General features: G+C 40.1%; 1 protein-coding gene across 1 annotated transcript in view; it reads right to left on the bottom strand.

Moving 5' to 3' along the window:
* CC2D1B (coiled-coil and C2 domain containing 1B) overlaps positions 1 to 21415 on the bottom strand; it is a 31673-nt gene that overhangs the window by 5551 nt on the left and 4707 nt on the right. Inside the window, exons 4-22 of the mRNA XM_068691323.1 lie at positions 19201 to 19313; positions 18842 to 18961; positions 17616 to 17753; positions 15368 to 15641; positions 14790 to 14914; positions 14553 to 14628; positions 13285 to 13395; positions 12859 to 12989; positions 12163 to 12235; positions 9914 to 10026; positions 8909 to 9101; positions 6431 to 6603; positions 5641 to 5766; positions 5084 to 5142; positions 4715 to 4831; positions 4366 to 4439; positions 3618 to 3676; positions 2506 to 2557; positions 1557 to 1656 (exon numbers count right to left, since the gene is read on the bottom strand). Coding sequence (XP_068547424.1) covers positions 1557 to 1656; positions 2506 to 2557; positions 3618 to 3676; positions 4366 to 4439; positions 4715 to 4831; positions 5084 to 5142; positions 5641 to 5766; positions 6431 to 6603; positions 8909 to 9101; positions 9914 to 10026; positions 12163 to 12235; positions 12859 to 12989; positions 13285 to 13395; positions 14553 to 14628; positions 14790 to 14914; positions 15368 to 15641; positions 17616 to 17753; positions 18842 to 18961; positions 19201 to 19313 — 2227 coding nt within the window. The remainder of the gene's footprint in view (positions 1 to 1556; positions 1657 to 2505; positions 2558 to 3617; positions 3677 to 4365; positions 4440 to 4714; positions 4832 to 5083; positions 5143 to 5640; positions 5767 to 6430; positions 6604 to 8908; positions 9102 to 9913; positions 10027 to 12162; positions 12236 to 12858; positions 12990 to 13284; positions 13396 to 14552; positions 14629 to 14789; positions 14915 to 15367; positions 15642 to 17615; positions 17754 to 18841; positions 18962 to 19200; positions 19314 to 21415) is intronic.

Here is a 21415-nt window from a genome sequence, read left to right as displayed (position 1 = left end):
CACTGTTCCAGGGCTGCGGTTAAGCAGGCAAATCAACAGCAAGAAGCAAACGAAGACAGCAGGAATACTGCTGTGAAGGGGTGGCAGCTGGGCCTGTTTGGTATCTTGGGTGTCACATACCACAGCAGGAAGCATGCCCTGCACTTCTGTAAGCTGTTGTGCATAAACACAGTTTATAGGGGGAGTGGCAGCCCCTTTCTGTCCTGAGAAGATGGGTAAGGGAGGTGGTCACAGTGCATCTCTTCTTTTCTTTCCCTGTTGCTATATACCATGGGGAACTGCCACCTCCCATTCCTTTTATTTTGTGTATGTTTGTTGTATATTCCTAACCGTATATTTAACTTGTTAAATTCCTGTTCTAAGAACACAAAACCTCAGAGCCAGAAGAGAAATCTCACATAGATTTTTGTGCTTATCTTCAGAAAGGCTTCAAAGGCCAATCTGGAGCTGGCACACAGTTTCACGAATCACTGGAGAACATTTCCCAATGGGTGAACTCAAGCCCGAGCTCAGAACCTAAGAACGTGCACAGTTCCAGATGGTAAGAGCCTAAGATATGCCCCATGTGCGCAATGGTATGCAGAAAATAAGGGGAAAAAAAAAAGTGTTTACATTTGTTTAAAACAGATCTGTGCAAAACAGGCAGGATCTCCAACAGTGAAATCCTGAACAACAGAGCAGAAGAGCAGTCTGGACTGACAGAGGAAGAAAGTTAGCTACAGTTTCAATAGAGATACAAAAGAAGGTCTGTAATAAAAACAGTGGGGCTTTTCCTCACAAATTAAGAGGCTTTAAAACCATCTCAGAGAAACTATGGATCATTTCTGCATATCCCAACAGCAAAGAACAGCACAAAGAGCTGCCAAGACAGAAACAGGTTATCTAACATCTCATCCAAGTCATGGATCACAGCTAACAGTGGGATTAGTGAGTAGAGGTCATCCAGATTTTGAACAAATCAGTAATGAGCCTAGACATAGGATGATTCCCTTTGGTGTTACCAATTGCTAGTATCTATCTCATCCTGTTGATCTCTGAGATGAGAGCAGTCTCTCTCTCTCAAAATAGTCAAACAGTTTGCTAGCAGCATTCAGCAGATACTTTAAGATCCTCTAAAAATAAAACCAGTTCTGCCATCTCTGTCATCTGCTTTACTGCTGTTAATATTTTGCTGTCACCTGAACTTCTTTATTTTACAAAGTTATTCCATACAGCACTTACATCTTCTAGTTCAGATAATTAAAAACAAATTGGACAAGAATCAAACAACCTGATGCTGAATCATTACCTTTTTCTCATCAATTTGTCTTAATGCACTAATCCTCAACTGATCTTCTACTTATAAGCCAAGTTACTTAACTTTTGCTTTTTTCCCCCTAGGGGAAGATACAGAGATCAGGCGCATTTTGAAAGGAGTTCTCAGACACGAGAACGAGACAGCTTTTTATTGCCAAGTTAAAGATAAATCATACGTTTTTGCTTCATAAATTTCAGCTACAACACCCTTTCCAACCCTTACAAAAGAAGCAAAGAGGAGGAGCAAACTGTGAACTTACCCTTTATGAAATACTTCAAATTTAATTCCTTTGGAGCGAATTGCTCGTCGGAAACCTCGGTGATTTCGGTTGATGTTCAGCTTGAACAACTGGTTGTATTCTACAGTCAAAAAACAGACAAATGAAAGAAAGCCGTGAAAGTCAAATTAAGCTCAGTGTTCTATTATGTGCACATACTCACACCTCTGTTTATCTGTTTGTCTCATTTAAGAAAGACACCCTTCTCAGGGAAGTTGGGGTGACTGGGAAGGAGTGTTCTAACAACACAACTAATGCTGTTTTAGCATCATTTTCATTACTGAGCATAGCAAGAACTATCAAAACTAGCAATTTGTGTATTGATTTCAAAGCTTTGATACTAGATGGCTGCTTGCTGCAAGAACAGAAAAAAACAATATAGTAATAAGCCAAACTCAAAGTGCAAGATGATTGTGCATGGTAAGTCTAATACTGGTATTTTCTAAGTACAAAGGGATGTTTTTCAAAAGGTACAACAAAAGTATTTCAGTCTCAAGACACACCATCCTAACAAAAACGACCACCCTATTTCTACAGTGACGCTTTGACAGATTTGGAAACACCAGCAGATCAGCAGAATCTTACTGAAAAGGATCTGATCCCTGGAGATTTTGGAGTTAATAACTTAACTTATGTAATAAGGAAAATGTCTGGACCATCTCCCAGCAGGGTTGACAGCAACAGCTGGAACATGAGTGGTAACTTGGTCATTTCACTAATTCATGACACAATAGCTACCACCAATTTTGGGATGAGGGTGAAGCAGTGCTGTCACTGCCGGACTTCACCTTCTAACATGCCCATTGATAACAAACATGAAAAAAGGTGGTGGGAGGCCCTCCTGCCTAATTCGTAGCGTAAGACTGCCTAGTCCTCTCCAGTAATTTCTAATGCATGTTGTTTTTTCCTTTGTCCCAGAAGAAGTACTAACCTGGACAATTGTTATTGTTAATTACAGGTGTTTTGCTCTTTTGAGGTTGCTCCTATTAAAAGAGACACAGGTTACATAAAAACATCAGATACTGTTTCAATATAAAGAGTAGTAACTATTTTATTACCAGCTCTTTTTTATTTCTATGCAAGAAATTTGAGGTTCAGAAGGGCATTATCTAAATGATAAAAAGGATTCATGGTACACTGAAGACTGAAATATTTGCATTTCATTGTGGTTGCAATAATAGTACTAGATAAAGAAGACGACAAAACATTAAATACAAGTGCCCCAGATAAGCTGCATGGTCACGTTCAATTCAATCCAATCATCATGAAGTTCCTGACTGCTGCTAAGTCACACGACAAACTATGCACATTCTGCGACACAGTAATTCTGTTGCTTCTGCATTAGTTGGAATAATAAGGAATTCATCACAAATCATCCAGGGAATTGTCCTACTATTATTTTGCCTGACAATCAATCTGTCACCAAAATAAATTAACTTTTAACCTAAAGCAGAGTACAAACTAAATCTCTGGAGACTGCACAAGGACAATGTGACCTAATTATTGCAGCTACTTTGTAAAACTGACTTGAGCTATGAAGGGAAAGGTCATGTATTTGCTTCTTAGCTAAGCAGTAGAAATCTGGCTTTTTTTTTCTTTTCTTTTTTTTTTTTTTTAATAACAAAACAGATTAAAATCAATTTTGTTGATTATTACTCATTCCCCAGAAAATTGCTCACACAGACCAATGCTGTTTTCAGCCATCCTAATGGGGCATGCTCATCCATTGAAGTCCTGTGTAACTCAAACACAAACATGATCTGGCCACGACCAATTTCCCACAGGTAACTGAATTTATCTTAGTGGAATTGCTGCTAAATTTATTAGTATGTAAGAACCTAGGCTTTGGACTGTCACAGAGTTAAGAGAAAAAAAGTTAAGAAAAAAAAAAAGGTTGTTTTTTTAAATATATTGAAGCAGTATGTCTAGAAGTGTTTTCTCCCTTTCCAGAAGAAAGCCTGCACTCCCTCCTAGAAGCCCTCACAAGCTAATACAATGGCAAGGGTCACAGACTGAGGAACAGAAGTCAGGACACACACTCACCGTGCTTGGGTAATGAAATTCAAACTTCACGAATGCATCTAAATCTTTTGGTGCCACACCTGAATGAGAGAAGAATAAGTCAGTCTGAACAGCTAATACAAATACTTTCACTGCATCTGTAATTTTGAGCAGGATTTTCAAAAGTGCCTAACTGATTTTCTACCCAACTTGTGGCCTGTTACTTAACAGCAACTGAAATAAAAACCATCCACCAATCTGAAATCCATAGAAAGCTGGCATCCAAAAGAAAACACTCACTTTCTTAATGCTTTTGTTAGTCCTTAGACAATCTAATCTAGCACAAATTGTTTACAAGCCCCTCAAAAGAAGGAACTAGCAGCAGTGATGTTGACAAGAGCAACTCCTGTCTGCTGAGGGGTCAGAACATAGAAGGATGGTGCAGCATTACAGAAGGTAGTCAGAACAAAATAGAAGATGCATATGATATTTAAACTATGACCCAGCTGTAAGTGAACCCTTGACAAATTTAAAGTTCATCCCTCTGTGCAGAAGGAACAGATTCTCTTTATTCTTCTATTGGTTTAGTTTGTGTTTTTAACACTGTTTAAGGGTGGGGCTTGTTTTCTGTTGTTTGCTGTTTGAGCCTGAAACCTGGCTATTTTGTTTTAATGAATGCTGGCTACAAAGGTCTGATCCTTGAGTGGTCTTCAAGGTAGAAGATCATGTTCCTCACTACTTCCCCCTACATACTCAGAGAAAAAGACCACACTACTTTGCGCTTTCATACCTGGCGGAGCTGGGAGATTTATCCCCCTGACAATAAGAAGGTGCATTTCTGTGCTGTTGAGCTCAGAAAATATCCTGTGAAAAAATAAAGACAAAGAAGTGTATTCACCCCAGCATCCCAACACCACCTGATCCGCTGCCAGACCAGGATGCCGTTGGTATTTGTCAGGACTTTTTCAATAGCATATTCCTACACAGATGATCTTCAGAAATTACAGAAGAACAAGGAAAGAGCACGAACAAAGATAAAAAAACACGTCTACGGAATAGTGGAAAATGCCAAGAACAGAGCCCAAAGACACCAAGATTGAGTGAGATAGGCAGAAAGTGGCTGAAGCAGCAGAGCGTACCTTATCATTTTAAAGGTTCTCTCCTCAAAGTGATGGCTTGGAGGATCCATTCCTTGTGCTTGTGCAAGCTGTAGGATGTCTAAGTCCTTTTTACAACCTTGTGCCAGTTTCTCAAACCTAAGTAAATGCAAGAGAGAAGTTACACACACAGTGCAACATCAAACAGAACATTCTGCCAGATACAGGGCACAGGGTAAGCCTCACAGGGGAGGTCTGAGAGCATCTTGGAGCTGTAGGCCTCACAGCTACCAAGCCTTTCACAAGGAGAACTGTAGCAACCTGTACCCCTGTCATCTTTAGGGGCATCAGGGGACTCCAGTGTGAAATGTTCACATTTTGAGAAGCCTAACAGCAGGCAGCAGGTCTTACCGAGTTGTTTCAGCTACATTTCCCAGGTGCATGAACTGCTTGGAATACTGCAAACATCTCTGTCGACAGAAACACACAAATACAGATGCAATTAATAATGATCTTTACTCACAAATTCATCATTGGCAGCAAGTTTTGAAGCTGATGACCACCTAATTTAAGAAAAGTCAAAATCCAGAGTCTTCCCAAATCACCCAAAACCATCCATCCCCCAGTACTTTAAGTCTAAAGCCAAGCACAGAATTTATTTGAGCTGCGCTGTCCTACTACTTTTTAAATCACTTAATTTCTAGAGATGAGTTTCACCCAAGGGCTAGTCTTACTCATTCAGGTACTACTCTCAAACCTGATCACCCAGACCTAACAGTGATAATTTGACAGTCCCAAACCTCCAAGCATACCCTCTAACTTCAACTAGTGGAGAATACAACTCTAAAAATTGTTTGCTCTAGGACACATAATCAGAAATATCTTAAAAGAATATTAATAAAACCCATAGAAAAATTTTTTGTTTGTTCGTTTTAAAAAGGCATTTCTAAAATGGATAAACTGGTTACCTCATGTTGGTCCTTCAGCAATTTTATGAGCTGTGCGTATACTTCCTCTGCTTTCTGGGACACTTTGAGATCTTCATGGTGTATGAAGATAAAATCACCCTCATCATCTGTGGGGGGTGATGGCAGCTGCAACACAAGAACACCACATTTCAGAGCCCTTGTAAGGGGCTTGTAAGAAATAACGAAGTAGCGAAAAAGCAGTCAGAATGTATGGAAAGGTCAGTGAAGGGAGACAAGCCGTTTTTATTCTCAAGGTAATTCCAAACCAACCACTACTTATACCACTGTCTGACAATTACTTAAGTCATAAGACTCTGCAAAATGTCTCACAGGCCTAGCTCCCTGATTATTCAGGTCATGAGAGCTATTACAGTGCAGTGTGATTTCCACACCTACCCATATACCAATAAGAACTAGGGCATCACTGGATCACATATATCTGATCCTCATCCCAAAATGGATTTAGTACATAACCAGGAGGTGTACTCACACCCTAAACCCAGGAAATACTTCCAAGCTGCATGGTTTAGATGTGCCACTGCACATCAGGGAGCAAATGGTTCATGGAAACGGAATTTTCTCAGAACCTGGCATATGTGAGGAGTAGAAAAGCAAACAAGACCAAGATATACGGGAATTTCAGGGCTCAGTATCCACATTTGCTATTTAAGCAGTTTTAACTGATTTTAAGTTTGTGTCAAGAAATATTATTAAATCATTCAGTGTTTGAAGTATGCACTTAGATGTCCAAGAAAATGACACAAAGCAGAATACTAGCAGTCCTACTAACCTTGGAAATATCAACAGGTTTGCCACGTTTTGCTTCCTCAATCTTTGGGTCAAAGCTCTTAGCTGTTCTGAGATACATTTTAGCCTGTTCAAGGTTATTTTCCTTCTTTGCTTTGACGGCTGCCTTCATGTACTGCTTCTTTCTGTTCTCCAGAAATTCCAGCTGTTGCCTAGCTGGAAAAAAAAATTGTATAACTCACTCATCTGACACTGCCATGGCCCTGAAACAGGTTTATCATGTTCATTTTTTAGCCAGAGAAAGGTCAGTAAAAGTACAGACATAAGCTAAGGACATTTCCTTACTGCACTTCATTGAAATTGACACTGGCCAATAAACAACACGCTTCCTTATATCATGGCATCCTGCATTAAAAAAATAATCTCACGGCACTTCACAAAGATACTTATATATAAGTGCCAAAACAGAACTTACAGCCCCGTATTTGTAGGCAGAAGACACAGACTACAGTACTGCTGACTGGTAAATAGCAAAAGCTCAATTCAAACTTTCAGCTTGACATTTAAATTTGTAAAGGACAGTGAATAGCACATGAACCCTGCATGAGCACATGAACTCTGAAAACAGGGTTCTTCTATACTCATTTCTATCCTCTCCCTTGATCTGTAATAGAAAACAGATAAGCCAATGTGTGCAGGCACATTCAGACATATCCACCTCTGCTTATTTATAACTCCTTGTTATCTTTTTATTTCTTATTCATTCTTGGGTCTTTTCTTTCCTTCCCAAAGCAGTAAGAACAATCCCACAAGTCAGAAAACATTGCTTTACCATGTAACAGGTCAGTGCATTCTGCCTCTTTGTGTACCTCACTTTGGAAAGAGCTCATTACAGCCACTTCCAAAGATACTTGTGTTGTATTCACCAGTGCACTCTACTACACAAGCTTAGTGATAACACGAGCTAAACAGCACTTGCAAGAGGTGCCTGTCTCAGCAAATAAATGCACCAATGACGCTCATACTGCTTACTGCTGTCAGATGACTATCCTATCCTGTCCTGTCCTTGCAAAAGAGCCTGCTGCCCTGCTGTTGTGAGCAACTTGCCCAATCAGCCACAACCAATTAGACAAGGTAGCTAGCCAGTTTTCACTGAGACAAAACAGCCAGAACACAGTGTGCTCTGTGAAGCCGAGATGCAGAACACAGGTATTTTCAAAGAAAATCTGTGAAGAATGGACTGAACAAAGACATTAATCCTACTGATCTTGGCTCCTTGACATTCCTGGCATAGGTCTAAGTGTAAATGTTTTACTCCACTCCCACACCTCTTATCGCCTCACACACATTGACAAAAAAAAAAAAAGAAAAAGAAAAAAGGGAACAAAATTCACAGTTTATGGTCAGATGTATGCTGTACTTCTTAATTTTGGGGGAGAGAAGAAGGTTATGTTTGGATCACAGAACGGAGTTTGACTAGTGAAAGATAGCTTTATGATAGCGAAGTACTGGCACGTTGTTGTAAAGATGAAGTCAGTAGGAATCTAAGTTTTGTTACACCTATTGGTCTTATTTTAAGGTACTTGAAATGCCCAGGAGAGATTATTGAGTAATTAATTACCAGGTAACACCAGAGACAGGTGTTACCACTTCGTTCACCAAGTCCAGGTCGATTAATTTAAGAGAAATGCCATCTGATGTTGCACAAACCTAATTTCATGAGGATTCATAAATTTTCAAAGCCAAAATAGACAACTTCTATGTTTTAGTGTTCTTCATAAAACGAGTCATGGAATTTTCTAGAGAGAAGCTGTCAGATGGCACTGTGAAATGCCTTTGCGTTCTGCACAAGAACTTGCATCAGCCAACCAGGCAGTTCTGCTTTGTCCTGAGGGAACTGCCCAGGGCAGGACGGAAGGACAGGATTACAATCATGGCATGACAACAGAACCAGCGAGAGCCCGGATGCTGCTGCTGCATGCCCAAACCACCCAGTGAGGCAGTGGCCATCCCTTACTATCTATACAATTAATCTTGTACAGAAAACTGCTTAGTGACCTTAGTGATAGAAGGGCTAGAGATCAATGAATTACTGCCTATACAACAGTTTGATATTGTTGGATGAAACACTGGGCAGCAGCCACTGTTTCATGTAGGAAGCTGCATTAGATCAATGAATAATTTACGCTAGCAAGCCGTCCACTCTAATGAGAGCGCAGTTCAACTATGAGCAGAGTTGAATATTATGAATCAATACGCTTGTTACATCAAAATCAATTAAAAACCCAATCAACCTTATAATTACACGTGCTGCCTCTGTGAAATAAAACCGCATGGATGGTTTGGGTCTGCCATTCAGCAAGCAAATATATTGAGGCTCCTGTCAGAGGAAATCTATATCACTCACTCACAAGCTCTCAGCCAAAATATAATGAAAAGAAGTCTTTACCAAAGAATTAAACAAAACTAGTGCAAAGGACTTGCACAGGCATCACTGGGAATGATGAACCCTTCACCTTACCAGCTGGAGGGAGATGATCCACTGACTCTGCCTTGTCCAGGGTGGAGGGCGATGTAGCTTGTTTCATATGCTCAGGAGAGCTTTCCTCCTCAGCTACAGCAGATGGCACTGTAATTGGCTTAACAACTTGAGTCGGCTTTCCAGGCAGCTGAGCAGGCTTTTTGGCAACTGGGGCCTGTGTCAGAGGTTCATTCTAGCATAATAGAAGTAATTTCGTATTAAATCCATAGAATCTAATCAGGAAGACAGTATCTCAAGCATGGTTATCAGTGTATCAGACTTTTGGTATCACTTTTGAGGGTAGTGTAACATTCCAGACTGCTAATTTCAACTTCTGGGGTTTCTAAGCAGGGCCATGCCAGTAGGTAGCCAATCTATGCCAGCACCTAACCTCTGCTACAGAAGGGACAAAAGCAATGTTTGACAAGGTAGTGATTTCAAAAAGAACAGATGCATGCAGAAAAGACATCATCCAGGAATTGTCTCCATTAAAAGCTACTCTGGTTGAAAGCACAGTTCGGCTACCAAATCCAACTAGAGAAAGAAATCAAACCAAAGACTAAAAGCTAACGCTGTGTAAAAAGAAGCAGTAAGTGTTGAACATCCTGGGGAAGCACAAACATAGGAGTTACTGGGATGCAGGATTTAAAGCACATATTTAAGTACTTTAGAGCAACATAAAGAGATGGCCAGGATCTGAGGTATTTATTTTGAAATAAGACCCACACATAAGATAGATATGAAAAAGAAACAAACCAAACTCTGGATCCCTGGATTCTGTCTGTAAGTACTGATTGTAATAACCATCTCATCTCTCTCTTCTACGCTGTAATGCAGATAAAGTACTCCTCTCTCAGAATCTGAGATCCTGTACTCTTCAGAATTCTGGGAAATATATTTCATCTCAGATTGTCTGGATTTGCCTGACTGGAAATCCAATGGACTTGTCTCCATAACCAGAAGAGATAACATTTAAACTACTAAATGTACGAAAGTAAGACTAACCTCCTCTTCTTCATCATTTTCTTCCATGCTTGCCAGCTGACCGGCATTTTCCAGAACAGCAGCTATTGTGCTGCCGCCATCAGTTGCTGCAACACCAGGAAGAGGGGGAAATCCTGAGGAGGAAAAGAATATAGAAGTAAAGGGTTACATAAGACACTGTATGTCTTTCATGTTTGTTTGTTTTTTCCCCTTTTCTGTAAGGCTATTTCTATCCAGGTAACATTGTCACATGTATTGCAGAAGGCAGTATAACTAGACCGAGGCCAAGGCCACAAACCCTTGCTAAACAGACTGACTGGTGGGCTTACAATCAGACCTCACCCTGATATCCAGGCTTAAAGGGATGATGCTAAAATGATGACAACAGAGCATGGTTTTCTAAGTTCAGCAACTGACATGCAGCCAAGGAACCTTACAACCCCAAGAATTTGTTAAGAGGTACCTCCAGACCCAGCAAAGAATTTACTCTCTCCTTTACATAGAAGGACAGCAGATTGTGTAAGAAGTTGCTGTCTCTTTTTCTCTCTCACTACAGCCTCACCTTAGATGGCACATGGTCCATGAGAAAAATCAGTGCTGTCCCATACAGTAAGAAATAACGCATCACTGAAGCCCAAAAAATGAACTGTAACACTAGTCCTTGAAGTATATGCTGAAAATCTACTGCAATGGAGAGGTTGTAAAGTAAGGCATCCTTTTACAGATGGGAGGAAGGCTGGATGATGGAAGATAAATTCTGATTTCCATGCTACCAGTTCAGCATCAGCTTTAAACAACGAGATACAGAGACACTGCTGGCTTTCTAAATTAAAAAGATTTATCTTGTTAATATGCAGCAAGAATTCCTGTTGCCTGTCTCATTAGAAATGACAAGAAATAACGACTAAACTGCTTCTGAGCCTGGAGATGGCTGCTAAGGGGACAGAACAAGCTTGAGGTACACAGGCAGGCAGAATCTTACACTGATGCCCCCATGTGACACTTGATCCATTAGTAGGTAGCATTTCTGGCTCCACGAAGGTCAAAGCTGCTACTTATCATCATCCAGATGCAATGAAATGCAGTCAGTCCATTATAATCTCATTGTGGTTTCAGTGACTGCCTTACTGTCATCTTCAATGTAAATCATACGGCCTCTAAATGCCGGCTGGAAAACTTACAGCTGAGTAAGGAAATTATGGAGTTATGCATATTTCCAGAATGCTAAACATGGAGTACCTCACTCTTACAACACCTGCTATTCACTACAAAAGAGATCACGTTCTAGAGCAAGGGTGGCTGAACTGTTTTCCAGGGACAGCTTCAAAGCAGGGACTGTTCAAACCAGTACATGACCTGACAGAGCTAGCACTGCCCACTTTAGTACTACTTTACTCCTACTACAGTGTTTCCTGTTGTTACATTTGACAATGACAAAAAAAGCCACAAGCTCAAGGATTTTTTTTTTAACTTAGAAAACCTAGGCACCACTTTGCAGTGCTTTGTGCATCTTATCACAACTCATTAGGCACAATGCAAAAGGAATGATGCTTCAAAGGGGAGGAAATAGTATCACGCAAGCCAGAGGTGAAATATTCCTGGATAACCTTGCCCAAATCTTTACAGACACAGCAATATACATTGTGAAGAAGATAAACAGGAGGCAGAGTGTCTCATGGAGCAGGTTTGGTTTCTGCTTCTCTCACTGTCTCAGTGTGACCACAGGCATGATTTGTTTAATCTCTGGATACTACTTTTACTAGCCTTGAGAACTGCAATATTGATCTGACTTGTCAGGTGTTGAAAGGAGCTATTTAATTAAATATAGTTCTGAGGCTGCTGCTGGGAAGAAACAGAATTGAAAACATCAGGTAATTTTCTTCCAGTTTCAAAAATCTCCATCCAGTTAACTAAAGAGACAACACATCCCAAGTTTACTTTTTTCCTTTAGAAGGGCTGGCACAGAGGACAGGTGCCTTTTTCAACACCTGCCCATGATTAAGTTGTTTAATTCTCTGAACAGGATTGCTTTCAGTTCTGACACTCTCAAACAAGCATCCAGGAATATTCACCAGAGTGAAAGTTTAGGAGTATTTTGATAAACAGTTTTAAAACGTATTCTTCAACGCCACCAAACAATAAGGCCAGCCCACTAACTGAGAAAAATGAGGAGCTGTTCCACAGGACAAGGAGGCCGTATCTGCACACCTCCTCCAGAGCCCAGCAGGCATACAGAAGTTGGGATCAGGACATTTTATGTTCACACTTACCAGGAGGAACAGGTAGCTCGGAAAAATTCACTTTTCTCCCCGCTTTATGGGCTCTTATAGCATCTTGGTATTGCTGTAATAAAAGCCACTCAGTAAGACATAAAGTAGAGTTTAATTTTAACTGTGTCAATCATCATATTTAACCAGCATAAATATTGCAGAATGCTCAGTGTTTTGCTATCAAGTTGTATGTGCATACCACTGCCCTCTAATTCTGAAGCCAATGCTTCTTCAATGATTATTTACACGTGTTTCTGACATAGCAAAAATTGTAAAGTAAAAATACTGCTTTGAAACCTAAAGATCTAAAATGTTAGGAAAGTTTAAGTTACTTCATCAACACATTATGAAGCAGAATCTTTGGATAGGAACTCAGCTCTGAAATTTCTGCAGCTCAGAAATGGACAACACGTTTTTAAAATTCTTCTGGCATAAATGTCCGAAGAGCTTTCCCTCCTTATTATTTATCATTTACAGTATGTGCCTCGCCTCTGAATTGGTTTTATATCAGCAGAGCCGCAACACCTGTATTTTGTTTCTCCTTCCTCTGAAAGTTTCAGTTTCCCCAGTGGAATTCTTGCCAAACAAAAGGACAACACAAAAATTATTTTATCACAGAAAAAGACTTCAGCAAGATAATTAATTCAAATGGCTTTGCTGGATGCAAGCAGCTTTCTACAATGTCATTTTATATACCTTGGCTATCCTCTCGTGCATTCTGGCTTTCCGATCATCCCCACTTGCTTTAGCTTGTGCTGCTGCTGACTTGTACTTCTCAAGCCTTTGCTGCAATGCTTCCAGCACTGTTTTTGGTTGCTGCAGAGAAGCTTGAAATAAGACAGACAATGAAAAGCTACATGATTCAGACTTCAAAACACGAGCTGCCTTTTTCAGACCTTTCCTTACCTTCTGCAGAGACAAAAACTTAATTGCAAAGTCTTACTAATTTTTGTTTGCATTACTGGTCCAGAACAAAAAGTACAGATGTAATCATCAGCAAACAGTATTCAGGAACATAGCTAGGTACTCTCAATCCTGCTGTAGTTGACTGGCAAGAGCAGACCTGAAAATGCCTTCCCCCCCTGCTATTTTTATGTCTTCCTACAAAAAATCAAGTCCTACCTGAAGCTTCTTGGTTCCGAGGTTCAGGTGATATAAGACCTTGGGAACTTCCCACTGGAGCTGGTACCTTTTGCTTGGATGTACCTTGTACATTTCCTAAGCTTTCAAGATCTGCAAAGCAAGGAAAGCAATAAGATTCACAGCACGTTCTATAAACAGCAAGACAACTCATGTTAGTAAGAAAACCATCAATTTGATCACATCCTCTTCCAGAAAGCTTTTTGGATTCAAAACAATATTTGGGTGGCAAGATGAGTCTAAAGTTTCAGAGCAAATGCTTTACAGTAGAAAAATCTCAAATACTAATTTAATTTTGCTTGGTGCTGCTTATGAAGAAAAAATGTAAAACAAGTTCAGGTATTCTAAGAATTCTTTCCCAAAACATAACTTGCTATCTTGGCAGATGGAAAGTGTGAAACAGATTGCTAAATTGACTAAAATATCCTAGTAACAAACAATGTGCCGAAAAGGGAAGCAAGTAATACTGTCTATTCAGAAAAACAAGTTTCCAGCACTGTGCAATAGCAGTTATTTTAGAAAACTGGGAAAATATCCACTACAAAGATCTTCCACTTTTTAATGTCAGAATATGCCATGGGTGAAATTTCTCTCTAATGCCACTTGGTGATCAGTTTAGAACCTGAGAAGTCGTAAAACTCCTAATAAATATTAATATATTTAATTAATAAAATAAATAATAAATAAATAACAATATTGAAATAAAATAATTACCACTCACAGTAAACTGTCTAAAACACTGACTTGCAACCGTTGCTGCTAATAATATTAGCTCCATTTTAATAAGTCTCCTACAAGGATATCTTCAATATTGTTACCTTCCCTTAATATTTAGACTAATGCACTGAAATCATCTGTATCCAGAATGAGTGTATCTGTTAGTTTTTTAACCTAGAACCTTATGAACCTCAGTTGAAACACATAAAGTCATTAAATACTACAGCAAACTTTGAGCATTTGTCATAACCCCCTTTCCCTGCCTCTTCAAAGATTGGCTGCTTTTATCTAAAATTACAAAAATGGGAAAATTAGACATCGTTACTTACTTGAACTTTGTGATTCAAAGAGAGTAACTTTAATACAAAAAATGATACATCACTTTGCTTGGATGGTCTTGATTAGAATTTGAATGTTCAGCAAGTCTCAGACCTAAGTAATCTTCAATTCTCATAGTTTTGCAATCAATTATGAATCATTTTACATTACAGCACAGAGAGACTTATAAAAAAATTCTGTAAAATGAGCCTTACCCTGAGGAGATGGAGGCATATTCTGGAGGTCTACTGGCTGCCCACTGTCCAAAGCTTCTAAGACCACATCAAATTTCTAATGCAGAAAAACAAAACAGAAGGGGTATTCTAGTATGTCCAAGACTTGCTAGCTGTCGCAATGAACATTTGACATTCAGTGAATGCATAAGTGTGGTGTGTGAGTACAGCACAGTTACGTTTAGAACAGGATTTACACAGGATTTCACATGTGCGTACCTTGCCTGTCTTCATGTATTCCTTTGCCTTCTCCAGGTTCCCTTGCTGTTTGGCTTTCAGAGCTGCTATTTTATACTCCTTCTGCCTCATCAGTAATATTGCTCGTGTGTTGCTGTTCTGGAGATCTGTGAGAAGGAAACAGTACTGAGACTTACACAGAACACGCAAGATGTGTTTCTCTTGCTATGTTCATCTATTCACTCCTGCATTGCTTTCAATCATATGTCATGAAAAAAAATCACATGAAAAAAAGACGAAAAAAAGAAAAATGAAAAAAAAAATCATCTCTTAGGGGTTCAAAAACTCTTTAAAGCTTGGAATCCTACATGTCACAATACTGAATGAGAAACCGAGGCACAGTAAATGTTAAGTGAAACATACTGGTACACTGTATACCAGAGTTTTATAACAGTATGTGATAGGACTGCCAGAAATTCAGCATCCCATGGACAGCCGTATCTGAAATATTCAGCAGGGAAGTGCCAACATAAGCAGTGCCTTGCAACGCAATTTAAAACAGAGAAAGATGTAGCATGAACATTCATGTTGCAGCTGCCTATCCTCTCAGATCATGGTACCTGTTTCCGTGGTAGGACTAGAAACAGCATGACCCTGTAGAGACTCTGATTCCAGATGCTGCTCTGACTCACGAGAAGTCTTCTGCTCATCATCTGCAGCAGACTCAGCTCTACTCTCTGGTGGGACACTGACTGAATCTCCTGAAATCTCCTGCTCTGCTCCTGTGGCTTGAGATATGTGAGAAGAGCTCTTTCCTGTTGCAACAGGAGGTGGAATTTCTTCCTCATTGATTTTTTTGCCTCTCTTCACTGCAGCCAGCATGGTTTCCAGTGTCTGGCAGAGATGAAACAGCAAAGTTAATTGGCATTTTCATCAAACCTATTGCTAGCATAAAATCATCAAACGACATTAATTCCCCCATTCATGGTAGGATCTATTAAGCTCATCACTAGAAACTGTTGCCCTTTAGCATTCCCTATTTTTCTGTAAGGGCAACTTCAGCACTTGTGAAAGGAGCCCAATTATCAGAGCAAACAATGCAAAGGACTTGCTACACAAACTAGGTAACTGAAGTACCTCAGCACCTAGAATTATCAGATGGCTGATGTGCATACAGTTAGATTTGTCACAGTCACCAAGGAAGCCATTTATACCAACTGTATATGCATTTTGTCTGTAAAACAAAATAAAATAAACTACACTGAAATGTCACTGCAAACATGGCTTTAGGGAAAGGAGGAGTCTGCATACTTCTTTCATGGGGATGAGAAAAGCCATTAAATCTGAGCAAAGGACACGGGACTTCAGCTGGTGACCTATGACAAGAATCTCTCACCATCTGTAACTTGGGCTAACTGCTGCTCCTTTTCTTTAAAATCCTTCTTCCACAATGAGTATTACCTGCACAGTGTTCACAGTGTTCTTAAAATTATTTTTAAAACTAACAGTCAGACAAAAGAGCACCATGTTCTTTATGCCAAAGCAGAAGTTTTTACTTCCTTCACTTTCCACTGAAACTGAAATGGAAACACGGAAAACCACCAATAAAATCTCATCGGTGCCAGAATCACTGCTATTTTCAGTTAGCCATGGCTTTGTTTAACCTATTAAGCAACAGTGATAAATACACTTTGGACTGATTGCATGTGAGACTGGGGTTCAGACCAGTCCAGCAACCCACATGCAGCTCTCTGTTTACCACGTGTGGGATGACAAATTGACTGGAAATGGAATTAAGACGCTCTGAGATTGAAGTTCACAGTTCCAAGAACCAAGTACATGAAATAACTGTACATCATTTTCTAGTGTGTCATCTAGCTCATTAAAGAACTGAAAGCTGTGAAGTAAGATCTAGCCTACTAACCTTAGCTACACCACTAAAGTACGTGGAAACTCCCCACCTTGAAGAAAAAAAAAAAAAAAGCAAAGAAGTGGCAAACAGAGCATTAGGTTTCTGTATTTGGTGAAGGAAGTTGGTTTGGCTATCCCTCTGAAAGGTCAGGTGGTTTTGTGCACATTCCTTTCAGAGCTGGTAGGCAAGCAGACACACTCAGTTGTTCCCTTTGCATACTAAGCCCCTTGGTAGCTAGTCAAACATTACACTCTTCCCGCAATGGACAGTGCTGGATTATAAAGTTTTGCTTAACCAGACAGAGGCTGCTGCCATCTGAGGTGACGCAGGAGATCAGATGAAAACAAACAGGGAAGTAGAGGCACCCTGCATGGGTAACCACTGGGCACTACAAACTAACTACAAGCACGCCACCTGGCTGAGAAGATGCAAAGCTGAAGAAACTGCTCCTCACCAGTTCGTAATCGTCCTTGTGAAAAAGCCTGTTGGATTCAATTTCAAGCACAGCCAACACACCCAGAGAAAGGTATCCTGTCTTTATCTCACACAGCTGAGCAGGTTAGTACCTGAAGCACCAGTGATGAACTGGCAAGTGTTTGTGCTAGGAAAGCCCTGAAACTTCGCTTTGAGGTAACACTGAACAGTCATCACAGGGGAATTTCTCATCTAGATGGGCAGGTTTAACATCAGCATTTACCATATCCTCTGCCTCCAGCTACCACTTGCCACATTCAACAGAGCTGATGCACAGAAGACATCTGAAGTTACACTTTATCTGTGTACTTACACACTAGACCAGTAGTAAGTAACAGGAAATATTTTTAAAGTAGCTTAAGGCAGCAAATTAGAATTTCTTTCCCATCTGAGCAATTTCACACATCTGGAAAGACTGAGCTACACCTCAGAGAACAGATTGTGCCTCCCTCTCGTTCACGTAACTTATGAATCCAACTTACCTTAAGGCCTCTTTCGTATCGGCGTAGTTTGACACTCTCACCCGACTCCTTTGCGTTTGAAATTGCCGTCCTATAGTTAGCAATTCTCTTCTCTATTGTCTGTTGCATCTCACTGGTAACAGCAGGAAGTGAGGTGGTCTCAGAAAAAAATAATAAAACAAATGAAGAAAACTTATTTAATCAAATGATACGAGTTTTTGCAAAGCACTGAAAAACAAACATTCCTCTTCTACATGCTCTCGTGTTAATGAAGGACGAAACAGCCTCTCTGAAACAGAGGAGTACTTGTACTACGCTAACGGTCCCTAGATCCACCTCTGGGCTTTCTCTCAAAGGCGTAATAGAGAAGAGTGGGTGGAGACATTTAGAAAACAGGGTAATAGGAGACATGTGGTTAGAGAGTAGGTGAGGGAGAACAGTGAAGTCTCTCAAACACCACATAACAGAGGGTGTGAAGAAGTATTTTGGCACAAATCTTGACTTTTTCTTTTCTCATTTTCTAAACATGCTAGTTCACTCCCTTCAGGGGTTCTCCTACCTGATTTTACTCTAGGAGTTGTTTTTTCTCCTCCTACAGCTTGCAATCAGTTAAGTGACAACAGCAGCAAAAGTTATGAGTAGCTACTTAGAAACACTCCACAGCTACAGAGACATTTTGGATGGCTACTGATGTAATTATTGCCATTATCTCTATAGAAACTCTGACAGACTCACTTATTAATGGGCGCAGTGCACAGGAGCACTGGAATCTGCAGCACACAACACAAACAGGGCAGTAACTGAATAAAGGATTTGACTGCATGAGAACTGACAAATTAAACTGAGAAAGCTAATGTTACCACGAAAAAATTCCACAAAGACGTCAAAGATGTTGAGGTGTAACAAGTCTCATGATTTCAGCAAATTGCTTAATACAAAGATACCAACTCTAGAAGTCTGCACTGCTGTCTGCATGCTCATATATAAAATGAGGCACTTGCTTGATTTGAACTGTTTACCTCCTCAATTCAATGCTTACATTAAAATTCATCCTCAGAACAAGCCAAAAAATAATCATTCAACTACACCAGTACAGCATTAGTTTCCACAGAGAAGACAGTAGCAGCATAGTTGTTAGTTTCTTTGAGGACAAGAAGATCTCTGTGCATCTTTGCTTATTACCCTTGTAATAATCTGCATCTGCAGTGATTCAGCAAGACTGTCAGAAACATAAAGCTCTTTCCTACCTGTGGTTGCAGTCCAGGTTCCTCATTTTCTGATTCAGCTGGGGACTGTTCCATTGCTGTTGTTTCATCCCCACAGCTTCCTGTCTCGCCCTCCTCCCCCAGAACTTCTTGCAGTTCTGCCTAATGTAAAAAAAGCGCAACAGTTCCTCAAAATTTTCTTTTTCCTCAAAATATAAAATAAAATCAACTCTCAAGTTCCAAAACCTTTGGTTGAACCTTGAACGCAAACAGAGAGTCTGATCGCTTTATATCCCAGACATTTTTTTCTTTATTTTAGGGAAACTGCTTCCATTGGTAACCACAAAAACAAAATCAATAATAAAGACACTAAAACGTCTCGCTAACAAAGTTACACATACCAACAGGTCTGTATCTTTCTCCAAGTCTTCATCCTCTGTTTCCTCCTCATCTTCATTCAGATCCTTCATACAGTCTGCAGCCAACTTTTCAATATGATCCATGGGCAGAGGAGCTGCAAAAAGAAACAGCTATGCAATCAGCAGGTACAAATTCCAAAGGAGTCACTACTGGCTGAAGGAGAGCACTGACATCTCTTGCTTCCCATCTCTGTGACAAGACTCAGATGTAAGGGAGGATATACTCATGGATAGACAAAGACTGGGGAATGAACATCCACAAAAAAAGCAATGCTTATGTTTCTGAGAGTGACAGCAGGAAAATGACTGCATCTAATAACCTAACCCAGAGATTACGTATCTGGGGGAAATAACACCTGTTGTATTAATACAAGGAGCCTGAACTGAGAAGTTATGAGTACCACAACAGACTAGCATTTATGGTAGAACACAACAGTGCTCAGAAAATAGCCACAGAAGAGAAAGATACCATGGCAGGTTTGCACAGTAAGGATGTTTAAGACCGAGGAAGACAGACAAGTAGGCCTGGATGAAACAACTGGATCCGGGAAAAAATAGTTTGATCGGCTAAGTCAAGTTCCTAGGCAGATTTAAGATACAGATAAATACCTCTATGATTATTTACAGAAATAACTAAGAACAGAAACTTGGTCATTATGGAAGACTTCAGTTTTCTAGTGAAAAGTTGGAAAATAATACTGGCTATTCTTAGATGTTATGTCAAAGCCGTATTTCTCAGTTAAGATAAAAAACAATGTCCGCAAAAGAATAAATATAATACTTCCATAAATTAATCTGATTATAAGTTTCTATCTATGAAAAGGAATTACTGAAGCCGCCTTTGTCCACAGTATGAATAAACACCCAACTAGTTTTAAGCTGATGATAGATAATTCAAACATCAAACCCTGCTTCAAAATAATACTTGGCATATAGAACTCATATACTCCAACTTAAGGCATCAAACTTGTCCTTAGAGGGAAATTCCCCTCTTTAGCCCCACTGCAGAAACAGACTACTGGTACAGAGATCTGCTACACAAATCAGGAAAAGCACTGCTCTTTCTGCCTCTCTAACTACATTTCCTCATTTTATTCATTGCTATCTCATTCCCTGAGGTTTCCCTTTCTCCAAATCTTTATTAGTTCCTTTGTGCTGCTATTTCTCTTCAAGCTTCTGTCTTTGCCCTGAAGGAGGGCACTCAACTCCTCCTTGCTGAGTTCTCATCTCCGCTTCATGCTGTGCCTAGCTGTAACTATTCACTTCTTCCATTCCTTCTCAAAAGGTGGAGTTCTTTCCACACAAATCCCTACTGTCCACATAAATGCCTCTGATAGCTCTCTGTGGAGACATGACCCTGACTTCACTGCCTCAGCAAACACTGAATAAAATCTAGATCTTCAGGGCAGAGCTTTACAGCTGATTTAAACAGATCTAAAATAGATCCCATCCCTCCCCCGCATTTGCTGAATCAGCTGAAAACTAACCCAAATAAAGTTGCTTCTTATCAAACGATCAAAGTTACTGTATCAATGCTACAGTGCCTCTATCAAACATGCAGCTCATATATACAACCCCTAGCAAAACTCTGCAACCAGGCTGTAGGCCATATCCAAAGGAACTGGCTGTACCTGAAGGGTCTTGTACCTGAAGCCCCACCAGAGGCAAAAAAAAAAAAGCCAACCAAGCCCCCTTGGAGCACTAAGGAGGTACAGCAAGCTGTACCTTACAGATAGCAGAGATTGAGATGATGTAACAGTACAGCTTCTGTAGCCTGTGTCCTCAAGCTACAGAAAGAGATCACTTTTTTCCCTCATCATGGCTCTAGAATATAAATCTAGGAGCCAGTTACTGCACCTCGTGCTCAGCCAAGAACTGAGCACTAGTACTTACTGCACTGTGTCCTCCTCCTCCAGAGAGGGTCTGTTTTTCTCTTGGCCCTGCTGGACCCTCCTACTTTCCAGGTACTGGACTGCATCCTGCCCCCATGCATCATGCCCCCATCAGTACACTGTACCACGTCTTGTGATCCCAACCCAGTGCCTGCTGCCCAGTTGTTCATCTTCCACAAACTTCTGGTCTATATACTCCTAGTTCTACCAAGAAAACAGAGTAGTTGTAGATAAGTTTATGAACCATAACACACACCTTTAGAAAACAGAGTTAGTATTAATTTTTCCTCTGTCTGAAGTTCCAT

This window comes from Anas acuta, chromosome 8 (genome assembly GCF_963932015.1).
Source record: "Anas acuta chromosome 8, bAnaAcu1.1, whole genome shotgun sequence".
Lineage (NCBI taxonomy): Eukaryota > Metazoa > Chordata > Aves > Anseriformes > Anatidae > Anas > Anas acuta.
The sequence above is the reverse complement of the archived record's forward strand: the minus strand, read 5'-3'. Positions and strand labels throughout refer to the sequence as shown.